At 34.5% G+C, this 22,355-nt stretch overlaps 3 protein-coding genes and 4 non-coding genes across 7 annotated transcripts; 4 read left to right on the forward strand and 3 right to left on the reverse strand.

Moving 5' to 3' along the window:
• The first annotated feature begins 1,652 nt into the window (after window positions 1-1,652).
• Window positions 1,653-1,734, forward strand: TRNAS-UGA. The gene has a single exon. It is a non-coding gene; the product is annotated as a tRNA-Ser (tRNA).
• A 665-nt stretch (window positions 1,735-2,399) lies between these two features.
• On the reverse strand, window positions 2,400-4,915 carry LOC116026892 (glycosyl hydrolase 5 family protein-like). Its single transcript, XM_031268318.1, has 3 exons — window positions 4,352-4,915; window positions 3,475-4,075; window positions 2,400-2,926 (listed from the first exon to the last, which is right to left on the reverse strand). Exons 1-3 carry the CDS (start codon window positions 4,913-4,915, stop codon window positions 2,508-2,510), a joined length of 1,584 nt encoding a protein of 527 aa, XP_031124178.1. The 3' UTR covers window positions 2,400-2,507.
• Window positions 4,916-6,597: 1,682 nt separating this feature from the next.
• On the reverse strand, window positions 6,598-6,670 carry TRNAA-AGC. Its single transcript has one exon. It is a non-coding gene; the product is annotated as a tRNA-Ala (tRNA).
• A 2,265-nt stretch (window positions 6,671-8,935) lies between these two features.
• On the forward strand, window positions 8,936-11,451 carry LOC116026893 (glycosyl hydrolase 5 family protein-like). Its single transcript, XM_031268319.1, has 3 exons — window positions 8,936-9,499; window positions 9,776-10,376; window positions 10,925-11,451. The coding sequence occupies exons 1-3, from the start codon at window positions 8,936-8,938 to the stop codon at window positions 11,341-11,343; spliced, it is 1,584 nt and encodes a 527-aa protein (XP_031124179.1). The 3' UTR covers window positions 11,344-11,451.
• A 665-nt stretch (window positions 11,452-12,116) lies between these two features.
• TRNAS-UGA lies at window positions 12,117-12,198 on the reverse strand. Its single transcript has one exon. It is a non-coding gene; the product is annotated as a tRNA-Ser (tRNA).
• A 1,279-nt stretch (window positions 12,199-13,477) lies between these two features.
• Window positions 13,478-13,550, forward strand: TRNAA-UGC. The gene has a single exon. It is a non-coding gene; the product is annotated as a tRNA-Ala (tRNA).
• Window positions 13,551-18,931: 5,381 nt separating this feature from the next.
• Window positions 18,932-22,355, forward strand: LOC116027283 (serine/threonine-protein phosphatase PP1 isozyme 6). The gene is made up of 4 exons (XM_031268808.1): window positions 18,932-19,307; window positions 20,912-21,471; window positions 21,550-21,759; window positions 21,857-22,355. The coding sequence occupies exons 1-4, from the start codon at window positions 19,130-19,132 to the stop codon at window positions 21,869-21,871; spliced, it is 963 nt and encodes a 320-aa protein (XP_031124668.1). The 5' UTR covers window positions 18,932-19,129; the 3' UTR covers window positions 21,872-22,355.

Below are 22,355 nucleotides of genomic sequence, written 5' to 3' on the forward strand. Positions count from 1 at the left end.
AAATCATTTTCCGGGTTTTTGGTGTTTGGGAAGGAAGGGGAAAATAGAGTCAATGGAAAATGAGCCCCATTTTGTGGAAAATGACTTCCCCTTTTTTTGGGGGGAAGTCATTTTCCGGATTGCTTCTTCCTTCCCCTTGGGCTCCCTTCCGCCTCTTAACACAAACTGATCGCCGACGGACGGCGAAACCAGTCGGCCGACGGTGACTGGTCAGCCGACGGCGACTGGTTTCTGACTGGAAACCAGTCAGCCACAACGGCCACGACTGGTTTCACCGTGAAACCAGTGACCAGTTGGTCACTGGTTTCCGTGAAACTGTTTTATTTATTTATTTTTAATTTTTTAAAATATTTTTGTTGTGATTTTGTTGATTGTTATATTTGTTATAAATGTTGTTATATTTAAATAAATTAATTAAAATATTCAATTTTACAATTTTGTTTGTTTTCCTATCTATTTTCTGGAAAATGAACCAAACACTCAAAGACAGTTTTCTGCTTTGCAACCAAACACAAGAAAGGAAAATGTTTTCTGAAAAACTCATTTTTCAGAAATCATTTTCCAAAAGTCATTTTCCAGCTTTCCAAACACACCCTAAAGGACAATACAAAAGTAAATTGTTCAACAAATAATAAATTTTCCTATTTATATTTGATGAGAATTAGCTCTTTAAAAAAATTATGTAAGAAACAACCAGAACAAATACTAACCAAGTAAATATACTCTAAATATATATTTCACTAATTAATATAATATAGACATCCACTTTAGCAGTACTTTAACGATTTCATTTTTTTTTTGTAATACAATATATGATAATGGGTTTGGGTGTATGTATTGCAATGATAAGAATAGCCTAAAGTGGGTTCCATTAGTGATAAGAATAGCCTAAAGTGGGTTCCATTTTTGAAAGTGAGTGAGTATTGCAGTGATTAGGATAGCCTAAAGGGTGACTCATACATAGGAATTGGAATCGCAATGGGAATTAGATACTTGGTAATGGTAAATATTGGTAATGATGGATGAAAGTATTTTGCATGTTTGGTAGTATGATGGAATTGAAATGATTACTAATATTGATGTTTGGTGATGTATGACCCTATAATGAAAATAAATATTTTAAAAATACAAAAAAAAAAACAAAAAATCAGAGCAGATCCTAATATAATGACATCAAAGCACTAAACAAAACAAAACAAAACAAAACAAAACAAAAGAAAAAAAGAAAAAAAATCGGAGGATGTAATGAGTATAGGCAAGAGATAGGGACGTGACATATGAGGAAGCTAGGATAAAATGGAAAGATACACGTTTTTAATTAGAGAATGAGATTTTAAATTAAAGGGATAATTAAATATCATAGTTGTGTTTTAAAAAATTATTAACTAAATAATAACTTTAATTTCGATTCTCATTGCTAATGTGTAAACCCAGGAAATTACCTAAATATTTACAATGCCATTATCTAATATTTACAACCCATGAACCTACCCTAATAAGTTCATTCCTCCTACCTCAATACGCACCTACATCCAGCCAAGATGCCTTTTACATATTTGAAAATAAAAATAATTAATGGCGTCAGATTTAGTCAATACACAAGTCAGAATTATAGTTATAAAATAATTTTCTACTTGCTAGAGCCCGTAGATGTCGATATGTCCGAGTGGTTAAGGAGACAGACTTGAAATCTGTTGGGCTTCGCCCGCGCAGGTTCGAACCCTTCTGTCGACGTTACGGAGGTATGAGAGTTTTACACCGGGAACTGAAGGCCGGAATCTTCAATAGCATGAAACATTACTCTTTTTTATTTTATTTTTATTTTATTGCCAAAGTTTATTACTTTAGCTAAAGCCAGCAATCACTAAGCATAGAGACAACACTTGAAGGCATGAATTAAAAATGGAAATTTCATCAGCCTCTTCATGCATAGCTCATACCTCTTTAGGTAGGAATAAGAAATAAGTTAATGTAAGTTGAAACTTGCAAACTACAATTTCATGGATATAATCCATGCATTTTAGATTCAAAATAGGCATGGATTAAAACATTTAAGAATACTCCAGAAGTTAATTTGATAAATTAGGGGTATAACATTGAGACTTATTATTTAGATTTTATTATTATTTAATAGAAAAAATTCATTTTTATCATCCACTATCGACTATTGTGGTATTGTTACATTTAGTTGTGGTATTGCCAACCAATTGTTGCTCCTTGCATTGATTTAATTTGTCATTAGGCCACAATGAAAATAAAGTTACTCAAATTCATGCAATTAAATAAAAACAAACATTTATATGTATAAATGGTAGAATAATAAAATTATAGTCAAATTTTATAATTTTTATAATGTAATATATAAATAATGATATTAAAAATTGGACATTAATATAATATAACCACACTAAAAATCTATTTTATTTATGCGATTACAATTAAGTTGAGAAATTAATATCTAGTCTAGCTAGTATAAACTAATCTAAAATCTAAAACCTAAAATCTATCTATTTGACATTCGCTGCAATGAGCTTAAACCACTGAGTTTGAGGATTCCTCATATCACCCTCTTGCAACCCAACACACTTCCTCGTCAAAATCAAAGACGACGAGTACGAGGAATCATAATCCAAACACAGCTCCACCCCATCGTCTCCTTTGTTAGCCAACTGAAGCATGGAAGCCAAGTTCCATGTGCTCCCCTCGTTCATGCAATCGCCGGAAAGGGTAGCCGGATGTCCATCCCTTTCGGCCGCCAAGCACGTCGACGTTCCCAACAGGTGTATCGGCATCCCATCCGCCCCGTGCGCCCACCGGCTCGCGCCCAAGCAGTCGCTCATGTGCAACCGCCCGCTGTCCACTCGCGCACATTTCCCACTCAATGGATGGTACAATAGGTAGTAAGTTGCTTCACTCGACCCTGGATCTTCACAACATAGAGAAAAACATCTAAGTTAGTCATTCTGTCAATCCTGGACCGGACCGTGGCCTACACAGCTGTGTGGTGTGGATCATACTATCAAATAATATGCATTCATTATATTAAAAATGTACATTATATTCAGGTCATGTACATTATTTGTGTACTGAAATAATATACATTTAGTATATTAAAAATATACATTTTGTTATGGTTCACACAGCACTATGTGGACCTATATTCAGGTCATGTACATTATTTGCGTACTGAATGTACATTATATTGTATAATGTACATTTAGTACGCAAATAATATACATTTAGTATATTAAAAATGTACATTTTGTTATGGTCCACACAGCACTATGTGGACCTATATCCAGGGAATATACATTATTTGTGTACTAAATGTACATTATATTGTATAATGTACATTCAGTACACAAACAATGTATATTTAATACATTAAAAATATACTTTTTGTTATGGTCCACACAACAATATATGCAAAACAAAAAAAAATGTTAAACTAAGATAGGAAATATTGATAATTACCTTGGAGTTTTGTTTGGAGAAACTCTAGTTTGGAGTGAAAGGTAGGATTTCTAAGGGCAGTCCAATTGCCATTGAACATGCCAAATGTTTCCTCCATACCACGTTTGCCTTCCCTAAAGTAATAGCTCCCTTGGAGAGCCCAAACAGCCCAGTCCAAATCTTTATCAGCCAAATAGGCAAGAATGCAAGGCAAGTGAAGGTTGTCGGGCTCACTCACTTCCCTTTGGTCGATCCCAAACTCAGACACAAACAGAGGGGCAGCGTCTTTCCCTATAAGCAAGAACCCTTCTTTATCCTCCATTTCCTGTGTGATGTTGTAGCAAACCTTGTTCAATGGCCCGGCCTCCCACATCTTCGATTGCCCCTCCGAGAACGCGTATCGATGCGTCTCGTAAACCATCTTCTTCCTCATCATGTTGAGCCCCAGTGGCTTTTGCTTTAGGAACCTGAAATCAAGATCGTAGTCCAAACCTGAGATGATCACTAGCAGATTTGGGTTTGCCCTGTTTAGTGTTTTTGCTCCCTTCTCTACGTTCTTGTACCATACGCTCTCATTTTGCAACGGCCCACGCAGCTCATTCCTCAAGCTTATGCCCACCACCTATCACAAAAAACAACAAAATTTTATTTGTTTTGCATATTAGATAACCATTCATGTTTTTTAGATGACAAGAAAAAAACACGACCACTACTAAGGGTATTTGAATTAGGTAAATTCTACTTTAGAACAATGTCAACAATATAAAAAATCAAAAACCACCACCCCATCAATTCAAAAATCTACTTTCAGCAAAGATCTATTCAAAAGTCATTGATGTGATTACCCTTATGACTCTGGCCAGCAAAGACCATAGGAATGCATGCAAATTAAACATACCATGGGTGTATCTTTGTAGAGGCTAGCAACCGTGGCTAGGCCTTGCAACCATTCTTTGGGATCGAAATACTTGTCGCCGAAGAAGCCATTACCGTCGTTGTTAGCGCAGCACCACATAGGCTCGCTGACCTGGTTATCAAGCACCATCATGATGCCATGTCTCCCAACCTCTTCAATCACTGCCTTGTGAGCATCAACCAGACTGAGGCTCAAAAGGTCGGGATTGTGCTGGGCTAGACCAGCAATAGACTCATTCAAACCGAGATCACCAAACGATTTGGCCACGGTCACGTCGGCATGCCTGGTGAACATGTAAGTTGCCCATGTAATCCTCACACAGTTGAATCCCATGTGTGCAACATGGGAGGCAATCTCGCTTAATGGTCTCCTGTCTAGACCCTCAGGCAACATGGGCTTCAAGTGACCTGGCCAATTAGCACAGGCCAACTTCACTCTTTCACCACTCTCCTCATCTATAATCCACCTCGAACTTCTAGAGAGAGGTAGAGAATGGGAGAGGGAAGCAATGGAAGCAATAAGCAAAATGGCTATGATTGGCTTCATGGTTTTAATTTGGTTGAAGATGATGAATGGAGTGGATTGCTGGCCTGCTGGCTATTTAAACTGTTAGGGGCCGGGATGGTTAAATTCAAGAATTTTATCTAAATCTCATAGGGCTTATCTTTAATCATCATTGTATCTGTATATATCATATCAACTATTAGAATTAGAATCCTAATAATGCAAATGTCTTTTTTAGCATAATTAGATTATAAGAAGTTAGGTAGAGTGAGATATTTCAGGAAGACCACATTTTTATTTTCACACCAGCTCAGCTTGCACATTCATTTATTCTCATCATAATATATGTTTCATATTTCTATCTTTGGCTCAAACATATTGTAAATCTGAATTCCTTCATTTAGGCCGTTATTGAAAATTAAAAAAAATTAACATTTATAGCTTTGTGAATATGTTATATATATTTCATAGTGTCTCCCTCCATGTTATACATCTATCCATACCATTTCATGTATTAAGTAGCTAAGTTGGTTGAACTCCAAACTTAACATTTGTTCTGATTTTCTCTCGTTTATTTTATTTCTTTCATTCCTACACAAGATAAATTAAATATTATTTAGTCTACCTTTTACGAATCATTTAATTAACAAATTAAATGCTCTCATAGTCTATTTTTTCTATTAATCATTTAATTAATGTAGTGTACAAGTTTATATTATACTCCGTACTTCATTGTATTTGGATTAATTTAGAAAAATTTAAAGTTGATCTAACTAAAAGAAATTAAAATTAAAAATTAATTATGAATACAGTGTAATTCAAATTATTTTATTTAATTGATTATGTTTCATATTTTGTCATAAATATTTTTCACATTTTTACCCACTCAAGTATAATTTTTGCTATGACTCTAACTATCATGTAATCTATCAAAAACATTCTATTGTAATGTATAATGTATTTTGTATTTTAACATTATTATGATTGTCTAATATTTTGTCAATGACATTTCTAACGTCATTTAAACTTCGCTCCATTTAGTTGATTTTCTGGATCCGCCCCTATATAGGTGTATGTGAATAATGATGAAGTCATCAATATAATGTTAGAATTAAATACTAATGGAGTTATAACGGTGTAAGAGTAGTTTTGTCTAACAATAAAGTAGTAGGGATTATTTTTTCCAATAAAATTAATGTAGCAATTAATTTAAAATATAATGCAAGTATGTAGCAATTAATTTAAAATATAATGCAAGCATGCAACTTTTCTTTTAATTAAGATAACAAGCCATTCGTGCTGATAACGTGTTGTGAAATAAGATTCTTCTCCTAATTGATCTTTGGTTAAAGTCTCTTTAAGCATGCGTGATAAGATAGAAAGTAAAGGAAACTAAAACAGAGGAAATATGCATGAAATTTTTTTTTCATTCATCACATAATAGAAAAGTTCTTACAAAATATATATTCCTGAAAATAAGAAAAATATAACTAACCTCTAAAATAATGAATAATGACCACACATTAATGAAATAGTCATAACAAGAATAATATTAAAGTAAAATTGGAATTTGAGTTCGGTGAAGAGAAATTTATTATACTTTCGTGTTTGTTTGTTTGTTCTTTAAAAAAAAAAAAAAGAAACAAAAAAAACAAACAAACAAAAATGGATACTATTATCCTGTCCAGGACTAAAAGACCTTATAAATGCACACCGTGAAAAAATGGAGATGCGGGGTATCGATCCCCGTACCTCTCGCATGCTAAGCGAGCGCTCTACCATCTGAGCTACATCCCCATGCTGCTTTGCCATGTTATATCATTTATATAGCGTATAATTTCATCCAAATATTCTATTTTAGGGAAGCCAAAAAAGGTGAGCTGGTCGCCTTTGGAAGCGTTCGCCGGTAACCAATGCCACAAAAACTTCTCCTGCTATTTCTTACATTTATAAGTTTAACGGTGTGTAAAATTAATACTCCGTCTTACTTCTATTTTATTGTTTTTTTTTTTAAGGTACTTCTATTTTATTTTTTTTGAACTGTAGTTTTGCTTTAGGTGTACTTTTAGCGCTACTTTCTCAACCTACTGAAGTACAAAGAGTCAACACTTGCCTCCATTGAGGCTCGAACTCACTCTCATCATCCATGTGGGAGTGTAAACCGGGACACTGGATGCCACTAGACTACAAGGTCTTTGACACTTTTAGCTTTTGTTAAAATTTCGTTTTTGTAAATATATTTATTTGCTCTTTTTTGTATAGAGTTAATTCCAAGAATGGTCTCTTAATTATTGTCATTTATCAATTTTTATCCTTGGACTTTTAATTAGATCATAAATGGTTCATTGACTATTGATCTTTACCAATTTTTGTCCTCGACTTTCAATTTAACCATAAATGATCCCTTGATTATTGATTGTGTTCCAAATTTTATTCTCTAGTTCAATATCATATTAATAAACATTAAATTTAAGGGTAATAATGTAAATATTTTAGTTCTTCACAATGATGAACTCAATTTGTTCATCTCAACAACAAGCTAATTTTTACATTATTAATCTTAAATTTAATATTTATTAAATGAATATTTAACTGAATGACCAAATTTAAAACAAAATTAATAGTCAATGGACTATTTACAATCAAATTAAAAGTCGAGGATGAAAATTGGTAAAGATCAATAGTCAAGGGACCATTTATAATCCAATTGAAAGTCGAAAGATAAACTATCGATATGACCCAGCTTCACCCAAAAGCTTGTCATCCACCTATCAAGGTGATCTCGGACGAGCCGTCCCGCACTGACTAAGCTCGGACTTGCTTTTTATACACCATTTTTGTTAAACTTCAGTCATCTATCCCTCATAAAATAAAAACAGTTACTTATTGTAAATAAATTGTTCCAATGCATTAATATTTGATATCGGATAAATAGATTAGATAAAGTAGTTATTAATATTGATATAACAAATATTCATTAATAAGTATTAAATAATAATCAATAGAAATTAAATGTTATATAAACAAAATTCCATTTTGTATACATAGCGACGGACAACTATCCGTCAATAAAATGTAAAGGTATTCTCGCTTCTAAATGTAGCGACGAATTTTAAAATTTTGTCGCTATATAGCTACGAATGTTAAAATCCGTCGCTACATTAATTTTTTAAAAAAGCTAGCTTTACGAATGTAGCGACGGATCTCAATATCTGTCACTACATTTTAAACTCGAAAATCTTCTTCTTAATATCTAGCGACGGATATTGAAATTAGTAGCTACATTTTAAACTGGAAAATCTTCTTCTTGAATATCTAGCGACGGATTCATATATCCGTAGCTATGGATAGATGTATAACATGAAGGGAGACAACATGGAATATAACATATATTCACAATAATTGTTATACCATAGATCATAGTTCATATTGTATTATGAACCCTAATATAATAATTACCGTTCATTAACTCACATTCTATACCTACAATTAATCGTTTTTGTACATGTAAACAAATAACTTGGTATTTGCTGGCACATAATATGATAGCTACAGGTGCAGAAATTGTCAACTGCATGTACAGAATATGTCGATACAAAATTTGAATGTTATTTTTGGACCAAGGTTTAAAATGCAAGGTAGACCTTAATCCACGGTATAATTTGCCTATTCACAAAGCTATGAATGTTAATTTTTTCAATAATGCCCCAAATGAAAGAATTCAGATTTACAATATGTTTAAGCCGAAGATAGAAATATGAAATGTTATGAGAATAAATGCATGTGCAAGCTGAGCTGGTGTTAAACTAAAAATGTGGTCTTCCTGAAATATCTCACTATACCTAACTTCTTATAATCTAATTATGCACAAAAAGACATTTGCTTTGTTAGGATTCTAATAGTTGATAATAAGATATATACAGATACAATGATGATTAAAGATAAGTCCTGTGAGATTTAGATAAAATTCTTGAATTTAACCATCCCGGCCCCTAACAGTTTAAATACCCAGCAGGCCAGCAATCCACTCCATTCATCATCATCTTCAACGTAACCAAAACCATGAAGCCAATCATAGCCATTTTGCTTATTGCTTCCTTTGCTTCCCTCTCCCATTCTCTACCTCTCTCTAGAAGTTCGAGATGGATTATAGATGACGAAAGTGGCGAGAGAGTTAAGTTGGCCTGTGCTAATTGGCCAGGCCACTTGAAGCCCATGTTGCCTGAGGGTCTTGACAGGAGACCATTAAGCGAGATTGCCTCCCATGTATCACACATGGGCTTCAACTGTGTGAGGATTACATGGGCAACTTACATGTTCACCAGGCATGCCAACGTGACCGTGGCCAAATCCTTCGGCGATCTCGGTTTGAACGAGTCTATTGCTGGTCTAGCCCAACACAATCCCGACCTTTTGAGCCTCAGTCTGGTTGATGCTCACAAGGCAGTGATTGAAGAGGTTGGGAGACATGGCATCATGATGGTGCTTGATAACCAGGTCAGCGAGCCTATGTGGTGCTGCGCTAACAACGACGGTAATGGCTTCTTCGGCGACAAGTATTTCGATCCCAAAGAATGGTTGCAAGGCCTAGCCACGGTTGCTAGCCTCTACAAAGATACACCCATGGTATGTTTAATTTGCATGCATTCCTATGGTCTTTGCTGGCCAGAGTCATAAGGGTAATCACATCAATGACTTTTGAATAGATCTTTGCTGAAAGTAGATTTTTGAATTGATGGGGTGGTGGTTTTTGATTTTTTATATTGTTGACATTGTTCTAAAGTAGAATTTACCTAATTCAAATACCCTTAGTAGTGGTCGTGTTTTTTTCTTGTCATCTAAAAAACATGAATGGTTATCTAATATGCAAAACAAATAAAATTTTGTTGTTTTTTGTGATAGGTGGTGGGCATAAGCTTGAGGAATGAGCTGCGTGGGCCGTTGCAAAATGAGAGCGTATGGTACAAGAACGTAGAGAAGGGAGCAAAAACACTAAACAGGGCAAACCCAAATCTGCTAGTGATCATCTCAGGTTTGGACTACGATCTTGATTTCAGGTTCCTAAAGCAAAAGCCACTGGGGCTCAACATGATGAGGAAGAAGATGGTTTACGAGACGCATCGATACGCGTTCTCGGAGGGGCAATCGAAGATGTGGGAGGCCGGGCCATTGAACAAGGTTTGCTACAACATCACACAGGAAATGGAGGATAAAGAAGGGTTCTTGCTTATAGGGAAAGACGCTGCCCCTCTGTTTGTGTCTGAGTTTGGGATCGACCAAAGGGAAGTGAGTGAGCCCGACAACCTTCACTTGCCTTGCATTCTTGCCTATTTGGCTGATAAAGATTTGGACTGGGCTGTTTGGGCTCTCCAAGGGAGCTATTACTTTAGGGAAGGCAAACGTGGTATGGAGGAAACATTTGGCATGTTCAATGGCAATTGGACTGCCCTTAGAAATCCTACCTTTCACTCCAAACTAGAGTTTCTCCAAACAAAACTCCAAGGTAATTATCAATATTTCCTATCTTAGTTTAACATTTTTTTTTGTTTTGCATATATTGTTGTGTGGACCATAACAAAAAGTATATTTTTAATGTATTAAATATACATTGTTTGTGTACTGAATGTACATTATACAATATAATGTACATTTAGTACACAAATAATGTATATTCCCTGGATATAGGTCCACATAGTGCTGTGTGGACCATAACAAAATGTACATTTTTAATATACTAAATGTATATTATTTGCGTACTAAATGTACATTATACAATATAATGTACATTCAGTACGCAAATAATGTACATGACCTGAATATAGGTCCACATAGTGCTGTGTGAACCATAACAAAATGTATATTTTTAATATACTAAATGTATATTATTTCAGTACACAAATAATGTACATGACCTGAATATAATGTACATTTTTAATATAATGAATGCATATTATTTGATAGTATGATCCACACCACACAGCTGTGTAGGCCACGGTCCGGTCCAGGATTTACAGAATGACTAACTTAGATGTTTTTCTCTATGTTGTGAAGATCCAGGGTCGAGTGAAGCAACTTACTACCTATTGTACCATCCATTGAGTGGGAAATGTGCGCGAGTGGACAGCGGGCGGTTGCACATGAGCGACTGCTTGGGCGCGAGCCGGTGGGCGCACGGGGCGGATGGGATGCCGATACACCTGTTGGGAACGTCGACGTGCTTGGCGGCCGAAAGGGATGGACATCCGGCTACCCTTTCCGGCGATTGCATGAACGAGGGGAGCACATGGAACTTGGCTTCCATGCTTCAGTTGGCTAACAAAGGAGACGATGGGGTGGAGCTGTGTTTGGATTATGATTCCTCGTACTCGTCGTCTTTGATTTTGACGAGGAAGTGTGTTGGGTTGCAAGAGGGTGATATGAGGAATCCTCAAACTCAGTGGTTTAAGCTCATTGCAGCGAATGTCAAATAGATAGATTTTAGGTTTTAGATTTTAGATTAGTTTATACTAGCTAGACTAGATATTAATTTCTCAACTTAATTGTAATCGCATAAATAAAATAGATTTTTAGTGTGGTTATATTATATTAATGTCCAATTTTTAATATCATTATTTATATATTACATTATAAAAATTATAAAATTTGACTATAATTTTATTATTCTACCATTTATACATATAAATGTTTGTTTTTATTTAATTGCATGAATTTGAGTAACTTTATTTTCATTGTGGCCTAATGACAAATTAAATCAATGCAAGGAGCAACAATTGGTTGGCAATACCACAACTAAATGTAACAATACCACAATAGTCGATAGTGGATGATAAAAATGAATTTTTTCTATTAAATAATAATAAAATCTAAATAATAAGTCTCAATGTTATACCCCTAATTTATCAAATTAACTTCTGGAGTATTCTTAAATGTTTTAATCCATGCCTATTTTGAATCTAAAATGCATGGATTATATCCATGAAATTGTAGTTTGCAAGTTTCAACTTACATTAACTTATTTCTTATTCCTACCTAAAGAGGTATGAGCTATGCATGAAGAGGCTGATGAAATTTCCATTTTTAATTCATGCCTTCAAGTGTTGTCTCTATGCTTAGTGATTGCTGGCTTTAGCTAAAGTAATAAACTTTGGCAATAAAATAAAAATAAAATAAAAAAGAGTAATGTTTCATGCTATTGAAGATTCCGGCCTTCAGTTCCCGGTGTAAAACTCTCATACCTCCGTAACGTCGACAGAAGGGTTCGAACCTGCGCGGGCGAAGCCCAACAGATTTCAAGTCTGTCTCCTTAACCACTCGGACATATCGACATCTACGGGCTCTAGCAAGTAGAAAATTATTTTATAACTATAATTCTGACTTGTGTATTGACTAAATCTGACGCCATTAATTATTTTTATTTTCAAATATGTAAAAGGCATCTTGGCTGGATGTAGGTGCGTATTGAGGTAGGAGGAATGAACTTATTAGGGTAGGTTCATGGGTTGTAAATATTAGATAATGGCATTGTAAATATTTAGGTAATTTCCTGGGTTTACACATTAGCAATGAGAATCGAAATTAAAGTTATTATTTAGTTAATAATTTTTTAAAACACAACTATGATATTTAATTATCCCTTTAATTTAAAATCTCATTCTCTAATTAAAAACGTGTATCTTTCCATTTTATCCTAGCTTCCTCATATGTCACGTCCCTATCTCTTGCCTATACTCATTACATCCTCCGATTTTTTTTCTTTTTTTCTTTTGTTTTGTTTTGTTTTGTTTTGTTTTGTTTAGTGCTTTGATGTCATTATATTAGGATCTGCTCTGATTTTTTGTTTTTTTTTTTGTATTTTTAAAATATTTATTTTCATTATAGGGTAAAACATCAAAATTTTCATCACATGAGTTCCAATGGGACTGTCAACATCAAAATTTTCAGTAATAAACTTTGGCAAAAAAAAAAAAAAAAAAAAAGATTTCTTATTTGTAGATCAGACTTATATAATCCATTATCCAAATAAGAAATCCATATAGTAGAACAATATCATTATTTTCAACCCCCAAAGATTCATCATTAGGAACTATAGAGTGTCTTGGTTGCGTTGTTTAGGGATAGAGGTGCAATGATGAAAATTTTTAAAACATATTATATGATGTGTGTATAAAGAGAAGGGAACAAAAACAAAAAGGAAAACAAGCTAAGGGCGGTCGTTACAAAAATATGTTATTTTGTGTGTGAATGCAGTAATGGTTTTTTTTTTTTGCGAGTTCATCCCAAACAACAATAGCCTGATGTCAGCTTCTACCGCATAAGCTTTAGATCTATCAACAAATAATATACATTTCATAAAATTAAAAAAAAAATTGTTTAAATCTCAAAGGTATAGGTGATTTGAATTTGAGCTAGGGAGTTGAGTTGATGAGCACTGAATGATGAAAGTGTCCAACATTCCTCCATCAAATTGTTTTGTCCTTAGGGTATAAAGAATCAACAATCAATCAAACCATGCATCCAACCAAAAGAGATAAAATCCAATGCAACTTAACTGTACAGTGATTGTATTAACATAGTAATATGTTTAAAGAGAAATGGAGAATAAATGGGGATGTAGCTCAAATGGTAGAGCGCTCGCTTTGCATGCGAGAGGCACGGGGTTCGATCCCCCGCATCTCCATCGAGTTAGCTTTTTCCTTTAAAGCTATTTCTCCACTACCCACTACAGAGGCTGCAACGTAACTCTGCAAGCAAAGTCCTGCTTTGAATCTCTTGGCAACCCTCGTGTAACCAGTTATGCATATTAATATGTTACACTTTTGCTTTTTAACTGTATAATTAAATCTAACAAAATAATAAAGACATTTAATCATAACATACCAATATACCATAAAGACTTTTTAAAAAATAATAATAATAACATACCATAAAGACTAAACACTAACTTATCATTACTTACATGACTTCGTTTAATACTTTAATTCCTTACCCATTTAGTTGGTTCCCGTAGAATATATATATGTCAATCACTATATATTCTTGTTAGTACGATTTATAAATTGATGTACTAGTTTATTTTGCATATATATTGACATATGTTGGATACTTGGATCACGTTATTTTTATATAAATATACACTAGTATAGAATTGCACATCCGCCGCTACTGTAAATGACTTTTCGTCACTGTTGTACAACAGTGGCGAATGGCACAATCACTGATTATCATTGATTTTTCGCCACCATTGTAGAGCAGTGGCTAAAAGTTTGGTCATTCGCGACTATTCTTCACTTGAACGGTCGTAGATTAGCATTTTAAAAAAATTAGCTCATCCGCTACCGTTCCTAGCTAGGAACGGTAGCGGATGATTATATATATATATATATATATGAAGGGGTTCGGGTGAGATAAGCCGCAGGTGAGAAGTGAGATAGAATTTCAGCCCTAGATCAAAAAAAAATCGTCACCTACGAACTTCAACAATGTGCACTGTAAGGCGTAACAACGTGTACTGGAAGAAGGAAAATGTGCACTTGAAGTCAAAAAATGCGAACTGGATGCACAAAGATGTTAAACAATTATTGAAAAAATTAAATTTAATATAGGATCTCCAACACAAATTAATTGATCTTTAAAAAAAGTTCAATTCATCAATTGATCTTTTAATTGATCTTCAATAAAGGATCTTCATAAACGACCATAAATAATAAACAAACAATATTCAACTCAAATTAGTAATTAGTGGTCATGATTAATTGATCTTTTAAAAAATGTCATTATCTACAATTAAAAAAAATGCTCTGGAAGGCATAACAATGTGTACTATATGGCATAAAAGTGTGTACTGAAAGAAGGAACAATGCGCCTGTATGGCACAACAATGTGCTTTGGTAGTTGCAACAACCACTGCAACACACAAAATTGACCACCACCATATTAACACAAAATGCACAACACTTTCCCACAGAATGCACAACATCCTACGATGCACTCCCTCCTAAAATCACAAAGAAATCAACGAACCTAATCAAAAGCATACTCTAATGAACCCAAAAAAAAAAAACAAACAAAAAAAAATAACAAAAACAAAACAAACAAAAAAAACAAACAAAAAAAAAACAAAGAGAACAAACATGAAACTATGATGAGCAGTCACCACCATTGTCAGAAAAAACCAAGATAAGAATGAAGGGAAACGACCGAAAAAATCCTTAGGTGGGAATGAAATTGTAATTCTCTCCAACCAAACGACATGTAAAAATAACCTAAAATCAAGGAGCATAATGTATTTGAAAACTCCGTGAAAGGAAGAACGGAACAAAATTACTCCTATACTCTTGCCATTTAAATTAATAAAAAATGGTTAAAGAAAACATATAATTTGCCAAAACTTTGTGGTCTAGTGGCACTCGGTTGCCCTCCATATGGAAAGGGATGAGTTTGATCCTTAGTGGAGGCGATATCTTGGCATGAAAGACTGATTTTTTTATTTTTTATTTTTAGATTTTGGATTTTCTTTTTCTTATTTAATTAATCAATGGTGGTTTGGTAATTTGTCATGTTTTGATTGGTTGAAATTTTATTTCTTGCCATTTATGCATTTTTTAACATGCTCTATTTATGGTATTTTAGGATTCTTTTTTTTTTTTTTTGAAAAGATTTTAGGATTCCTTATGTTGTAGTATCCATCTTTTCTTTGAAAGTGTTTGTTTGTTTTTGTGTGTGTGTTTGTTTTCTTCAACCATTTTTTTAATTGTCTATCATTTTGAGTATAATGTTCTCTATTCGTGTGATTGATCAATGTGTATGTTTGTGGGTGGCGTGTAATGTACTAGTGTGCATTGAGGCCTCCGTAGGTGTGCATTTAAAGGAGGAAAAATGTCATCCTTTAAAAAAAGAGGATTTATCAGTCACATTTAAGGTTCATCAATGAGTGGTGTTTTTACTAAAAAAACACTGGTTAAATTTATAATTATTGAAAACTTTCAAATTTTCAATGTTTATAATACAAATCCCACCCCTTTTCCCTCTAGTACAATTGTGCAATGTGGCCTTCGTAGTTGTGTAACATAAAATTTTACACTACACCAAAATGAATAATCTCATCATATTCTTACACCAAAATTTTTCATCTCCAATCCATTACACCAAATTCTGCAACACATTTTATTCATTCACTAAAATGATTTGTATTATCATAATTTAAAACTTCATATTAATACTTTAATTATATTAATATAAAATATAATTATAATGCAAATAATATTTTTATTCCACAATAATATAGCATATAGCATCCATTACATTTTTAATTGATCTATATTAAATATTAGTCTTCTTTTAATTGTCTTGATGAGATCTTTTCAAACGATATAATTTACTTTTAATAATATATAACTTATGTCAATCACCTTGTGCTCATATGGCATGTAGTGACTCTTCCATATGCGATGTCATGAGATCGAGCCTTAGTGGAGACTAAAAAATATATATAACTTATGTTTAAGTATTTAACAAAATAGGTAAATATAACCCTAAACAAAAACAAAAACAAAAACAAAAAAGATACAAAACGAATTAATAAAAAAGTTCTCAAATTCTTGCCGTAACCACCGTAAAATTTTGTCTTAAATTTTTGAGTTAATTCCAGCCATGGTCCTCAATTTTGTCTTAAATTTTTGAGTTAATTCCACCTATGTTGATTTTCCAAAATTGGTCATTGTGTTTTAATTTGGACGGTCTTAAATTTTTGAGTTAATTCCAGCCATGGTCCTCAATTTTGTCTTAAATTTTTGAGTTAATTCCACCTATGTTGATTTTCCAAAATTGATCATTGTGTTTTAATTTGGACGAAAAAGACACTTGACTATTGATTTTAAAAGCTAGTTAAATGGACGTCAAATGGAGGGGCAAACCCGTCTTTTCACATACTCTGCCTATAATACTTGTCGGCGACTTCGATTCACTGTGCGTCACCGGTTGCAGTCCATCGCGACTTAGGCAATAGAGCACAACAGCATTGAATACTTGCTAGGGGAGAAAGAACTCCCACTAATCCCATTTGCATTGATAAGAGCTAGACGTGCCAAGGCATTAATCTCCATTGTGTACCGGAAATGAGGTTGTAATAGTCTGAAAATGGGGTGCACCGCACTAAGCTGCCGATTACTTGCAATTATATATGGCTCTGTAGCACAGTGAGTTCTCAACCTAAAAACATCACAAACAAATTATTATTATTTTTTTGAAAACTCACAAACAAATTAATTAATTCCCTAAAATTGTAAAGTACTTGGTAAAAAGATCAGAAGCACAACTTTAGCATGCATGCACTTACCAATGACTGACTAGTTGGTGATAGCCAGAGTCATGAGCAAGAACATGGGCTTTAGCAAGCTTCCATAGCCAGGCACCAGTGGAATCCCAGGTATGGCGCAAAACTCTTGCTTCCGTTGCGGTTTTCCATCTACAGGCGGTCGAGTTAGCTCATTGGCTACGGGCATCAAACAACCACCGGGTGTCAAGAAAAACACTGTCCCCTCAAGTTCGTTCACCCTATTAACCAGGGGTAATAGCAAATCATGGTAATCCATATCTAAAATGAAAAACTTCTTCTGCTTTACAGCCTACAAATAATATAATATTTGTGAAGGTAAACAAAATTACACTATGTTGGATGCTAATAATCTTTGGCTTTTTTACTATCCAAACCTTATCAGATACTGTTTTTCAAGTCAATACATACATTACCACAGCAAAAATTCGGAGATCAAGTGAGTACTAAGTATTAGAAAAGAGATACATATACGTAGGTGACGTCGCCATGGATGAGAGGTCGACGATGTAGCAGGTGCCGTAGGTGACATGGCCGAGGACGAAACAGTGGGCGACAGAAGTGAACGTAGAGAGGATATCGACGATGACGAGGGAGGAGGGAGATGGCGGCGTTGAGAGCCGCATCATTTAGTATGGAGTGCGGGATTCGGTTCTTCACGAAATGCATAGGGCGCGGCAGTGCCTTCGGCGACGACGATGACCGCCGTAGAAGTTGAGTTTTCACAGAGTATGTTAGCAGAACACTCTTGCGTATAGGGAGGAGATCGACAAGTATTATACGCAGAGTATGTGAAAAGACGGGTTTGCCCATCCATTTGACGTCCATTTAACCCGCTTTTAACGGAAGGACTAATGCCGGAACAAAATCAATAGTCAAGTGTCTTTTTCGTCCAAATTAAAAGACAATGACCAATATTGAAAAATCAACATAGTCGGGTACTATTGCTGGAATTAACTCTTAAATTTTTTGTCCAAATGTCATTTTTCAAGATTGGAGATGGTGTTATAATGAGTGTGCGTAGAATGGAGAAAATGTCAGGGATACAAATAGTCTAACTTCTTGGGAAATTTTGTGTAAATATACTGGAGTAGATTGGACAAGTACCTGGACCACCTTGTAGGCTGGTACCAATCAAATTGCTATGTTACGTCTAATTAATGCTAATAATTTATTTTTTTTAGAATAATGTTCTTAGAAAAATGTACATTAAAATTATGAGTTAAGATAATGTATTTTTATAAGTTAAAATAATGTACATTATAATTTAGAATAATGTACATTATGAGTTATAAAAGTGTATGCTATAGTGTGTCATGTGAAAAAATTATACGAAACGACGTCATTTTTGGACAGTGATCCACAGCTGTGTGGACCATGGTCTATGTAATAACCTATTGATTACATGGACTGCTAAATCTTACTGTTTAAATTTTACTCCATGATATGACGGACACTAATAAATTATTTTTAATGTGAATCCTAATACAAATATCTACATCAAAATTTTGTGTATGGAGTGCAAATTAAGAGAGCCGAAAAAAAAAAAAAAAAAAAANGTGAATCCTAATACAAATATCTACATCAAAATTTTGTGTATGGAGTGCAAATTAAGAGAGCCGAAAAAAAAAAAAAAAAAAAAGCCCCACGTGCAGAGCGCGTGCGTGCTCGCTAAACTCAACCAACCATCCAGATAGGGTTTAAAAAACATTTGTCATAGCATAACCTCCGCTCCATATTTCGGCGCTCTGTTCTCTTCTCTTCTCTTCTCTTCTCTTCTGTGCCACTGAATTTCAAAAGCGGGAATTTTTTTTCTTGGCTTTCTCTGTTCTCTTTCCTCTGTGTGTCTATTTCAAGGTTTCAGGCCAAGATTGAGTTTTATCAGATAGGATAGGGTAACTGCTAACTAGGGTTTGGGGCCTGCGATGGATGAGGGTTTGCTTGATGACATCATTCGGAGGTTGTTGGAGGCGAAGACCGGGAGGGTGCCGAAGCAGGTGCAGTTGACTGAGGCAGAGATTAAGGAGCTTTGTGTCGCGTCCAAACAGATTTTTCTCAGCCAGCCAAATCTTCTCGAACTCGAAGCTCCTATCAAGATTTGTGGTAATTTCAAAATGAAGTTGATTTTTTTTGACTTGTTGCTCGCTGTATATATTGTTAACCATAGTTCGCTTAATATCTGTGTAAACTATATTCCGCTTTATTTGTTTATTTATTTTAGTTTTTTTTTTCATTTATGTACATTGTTTTTGCTCTTAGTTTATTTGTGGCTTATTAATTGCACAAGAGCATAAATTCTTGTTTGTGTATTCTTTAGCCCTTGGAGTGTGAAAGTTCTGGCCTTTTGGCCTCAAATGTTCAAAATTATGTCTTTGGCTACTGTGTCGCGGAATAGTGTAGTGGCTGGGACTATTCAAATTTATTTCTTTGACGACTGATTGAAATATTGAATGATTATGCACAGCTTGGTAGAATAGCATGGTTTGGCTGGTAGTAATTTATGAACTGTTCACATTTGTAATAAACTAATAGCAGCTGATTGGTTATTGGTACACTATAAATATGGTTACTCCTAAACATGAAGTTACATAGTGTTTTCTAGTAAAAGATTAATGGAAAGACTAAGTTTTACTCTATTTAACTGTGTGTGTTTATCGGATAGCTTACATAGTTAATCTGTAAGTGAACACTTTAGACGTGGTGTAGTTGTTGTATTTCTAGTGCATAAGTGAATAAAAGTGCCTGGATAATTCCATCTATGTTCTAGTGGGTTGCAATATATGTATAACCATATCTAGATTATCAAATATTATTCATTAAATAAAGCTTGAACTTTGCTAAAACAATGCAAGAGGCATTGAATGTCATGCACCGTCAAATTGTTGTATGTAGAATGAAGAGAAAAATAGTATTGCAAGGTATCAATGTACTGGTTTGAACTCCCTGTGATGGGCATGCTTCCTTTCTGTGCAAATTTGCATTTTGTCGAACTTCAAGTAGCATAAGATGATAAGAATGCTTCGACTGACCAGCTCTATTGATATGAGAATCTACAAGGTACTTAAATTACTATGGAATTTAAAATCCAATGCTTAGTTGTTTAGTAACCATGCTTATATTATTGTTGTTCACTGATTTTTTTATTTGATTGTTTATATCATTACTTTCCTAGTATAATGGTTGGTAGTTCCTTGGTATGATATCCTTTAAGGACATTCTTACTTATTGAAAAAGAATGCATATATTGACTTAATTTCTTGTAAATTCAACTTCAATGTAAAAGCAAGAACTTTTATCATTTGACATGTATGTGTTCTTCTATTGAGGGTGAGTTAGCTAAAATATCACGTTCATTTGTCTTATTTTTTCCATGTAGGCTAATAATCTCTCTTTTATAATATATATATTTTTTATGTGTGCTTTATTTTCTTTGTAGGAGTTGTTTGCTTTTATTTTATGGACAAACAGTCAGATAGGAAATTTAGATGTGTATTTTTTGAACTGAAGTGACCCTCTTCTAAAAACATATGTTTAAAACCAATGCATATGACCTATAATTTTATTTGCAGTCTGAGTGAACGTTACTCTGGTTTTACTTATTAAATATGGAGTAAAAGGCTACTCAATGTTTTGTTATCCAGAAAAATGTTCTAAAAATATTTGAAAACTGAGTTATTAAAAATAGTGTCCCTGGTATTATTCTGCAGGTGATATTCATGGCCAGTACTCTGATCTTCAACGATTGTTTGAGTACGGTGGGTATCCGCCTGAGGCCAATTATCTATTCTTAGGAGACTATGTTGACCGTGGTAAGCAGAGCATAGAAACAATTTGTCTTCTCCTTGCATACAAGATTAAATACAAGGAGAACTTTTTTCTCCTCAGAGGCAACCATGAATGTGCTTCTATCAATCGTATTTACGGGTTCTTTGATGAGTGCAAAAGGAGGTATAATGTACGTGTTTGGAAGACATTTACAGAATGCTTTAACTGCCTGCCTGTTGCTGCGCTTATTGATGAGAAGATTCTATGCATGCATGGAGGACTATCTCCTGACTTGAAGCACTTGGATCAGATTAGGAGTATACCCCGACCTATAGATGTACCAGATCAGGGCCTCCTATGCGACTTGCTGTGGGCTGATCCTGACAGAGATATTGAAGGATGGGGAGAGAATGATAGGGGAGTATCATATACATTTGGAGCTGATAAGGTTGCTGAATTTCTTGAGGAGCATGACCTTGATCTCGTATGCCGAGCTCACCAGGTAATATACGCCCTCCTTGTTGTGCTCCTTTCTTTATCCAATTCCCTGAATAACTCATTTTTCCTTTTAACTTCTCAGGTTGTGGAAGATGGATACGAGTTCTTTTCAAACCGACAGTTGGTAACTATATTTTCTGCACCGAATTACTGTGGTGAGTTTGACAATGCTGGTGCAATGATGAGTGTAGACGACACATTAACATGTTCATTCCAAATCTTAAAGGCCTCTGAGAAGAAAGGAAAATCTGGGTTTGGCAATATGCCGAGGCCAGCAACACCACCTCATAAGGTAGGTAACAACTAAGAAATAGCTCGGGGGTGTCTTCCCTACTCTAATTGATGAAATCTCATGTTTGAATTTTTTGCTTCGCTCGATGATGTTTCAGGGTGCCAAGGGCTAACTAAATGGTGTGCCAACAATTATGTGTTTGGTCAAGATTGCTACAAGGTGAGGCAACTACATCTAATTTGTCTACTTAAAAGTTGTGTTCCCATTTCCCAATCAGTTTTGCATCTCACAATCTATGGATTGGGGAGAGAAGCTCGATTGCCCAAGGTCCTATATTTTTTGTTCCCACAAAAGGGTTCCAGATGATGTGAGGAAAATGCTGTTCACCTATGTAAAACTAGTATTTTTTTTTTTTTTTATGTAAAATGATGCTGCAACACAAACATCCAAAGGGATTTTGTTTCTTTTCTTCGTTTTACTCCCCTCTTCTTTATTGTAGTACACTAGTACTAGTGTTTCCATTTTCTTGTGAAACAATTAGACGAAATCTGAAGACTACTGCAAGTTGGCTTTAGTTAACTGCACACATTGTAATTTTTCTGTCAAAACTACATTGATAAGTACTCATTTTATTTCATACTCTCTTATGTATTCAA

The sequence above is a fragment of the Ipomoea triloba genome, chromosome 8 (genome assembly GCF_003576645.1).
Source record: "Ipomoea triloba cultivar NCNSP0323 chromosome 8, ASM357664v1".
Taxonomy (NCBI): Eukaryota; Viridiplantae; Streptophyta; class Magnoliopsida; order Solanales; family Convolvulaceae; genus Ipomoea; species Ipomoea triloba.

Bases quoted from the DNA above. Each gene is read 5' to 3' on its own strand.
- LOC116026892 (XM_031268318.1), bottom strand. From the start codon at position 4,915: ATGAAGCCAATCATAGCCATTTTGCTTATTGCTTCCATTGCTTCCCTC. The intron at 4,076-4,351 runs GTATGTTTAATT...TTTTTGTGATAG, and splicing joins TCTACAAAGATACACCCATG to GTGGTGGGCATAAGCTTGAG. The intron at 2,927-3,474 runs GTAATTATCAAT...TATGTTGTGAAG, and splicing joins TCTCCAAACAAAACTCCAAG to ATCCAGGGTCGAGTGAAGCA.
- LOC116027283 (XM_031268808.1), top strand. From the start codon at position 19,130: ATGGATGAGGGTTTGCTTGATGACATCATTCGGAGGTTGTTGGAGGCG. The intron at 19,308-20,911 runs GTAATTTCAAAA...ATTATTCTGCAG, and splicing joins AGCTCCTATCAAGATTTGTG to GTGATATTCATGGCCAGTAC. The intron at 21,472-21,549 runs GTAATATACGCC...TTAACTTCTCAG, and splicing joins TCGTATGCCGAGCTCACCAG to GTTGTGGAAGATGGATACGA.
- LOC116026893 (XM_031268319.1), top strand. From the start codon at position 8,936: ATGAAGCCAATCATAGCCATTTTGCTTATTGCTTCCTTTGCTTCCCTC. The intron at 9,500-9,775 runs GTATGTTTAATT...TTTTTGTGATAG, and splicing joins TCTACAAAGATACACCCATG to GTGGTGGGCATAAGCTTGAG. The intron at 10,377-10,924 runs GTAATTATCAAT...TATGTTGTGAAG, and splicing joins TCTCCAAACAAAACTCCAAG to ATCCAGGGTCGAGTGAAGCA.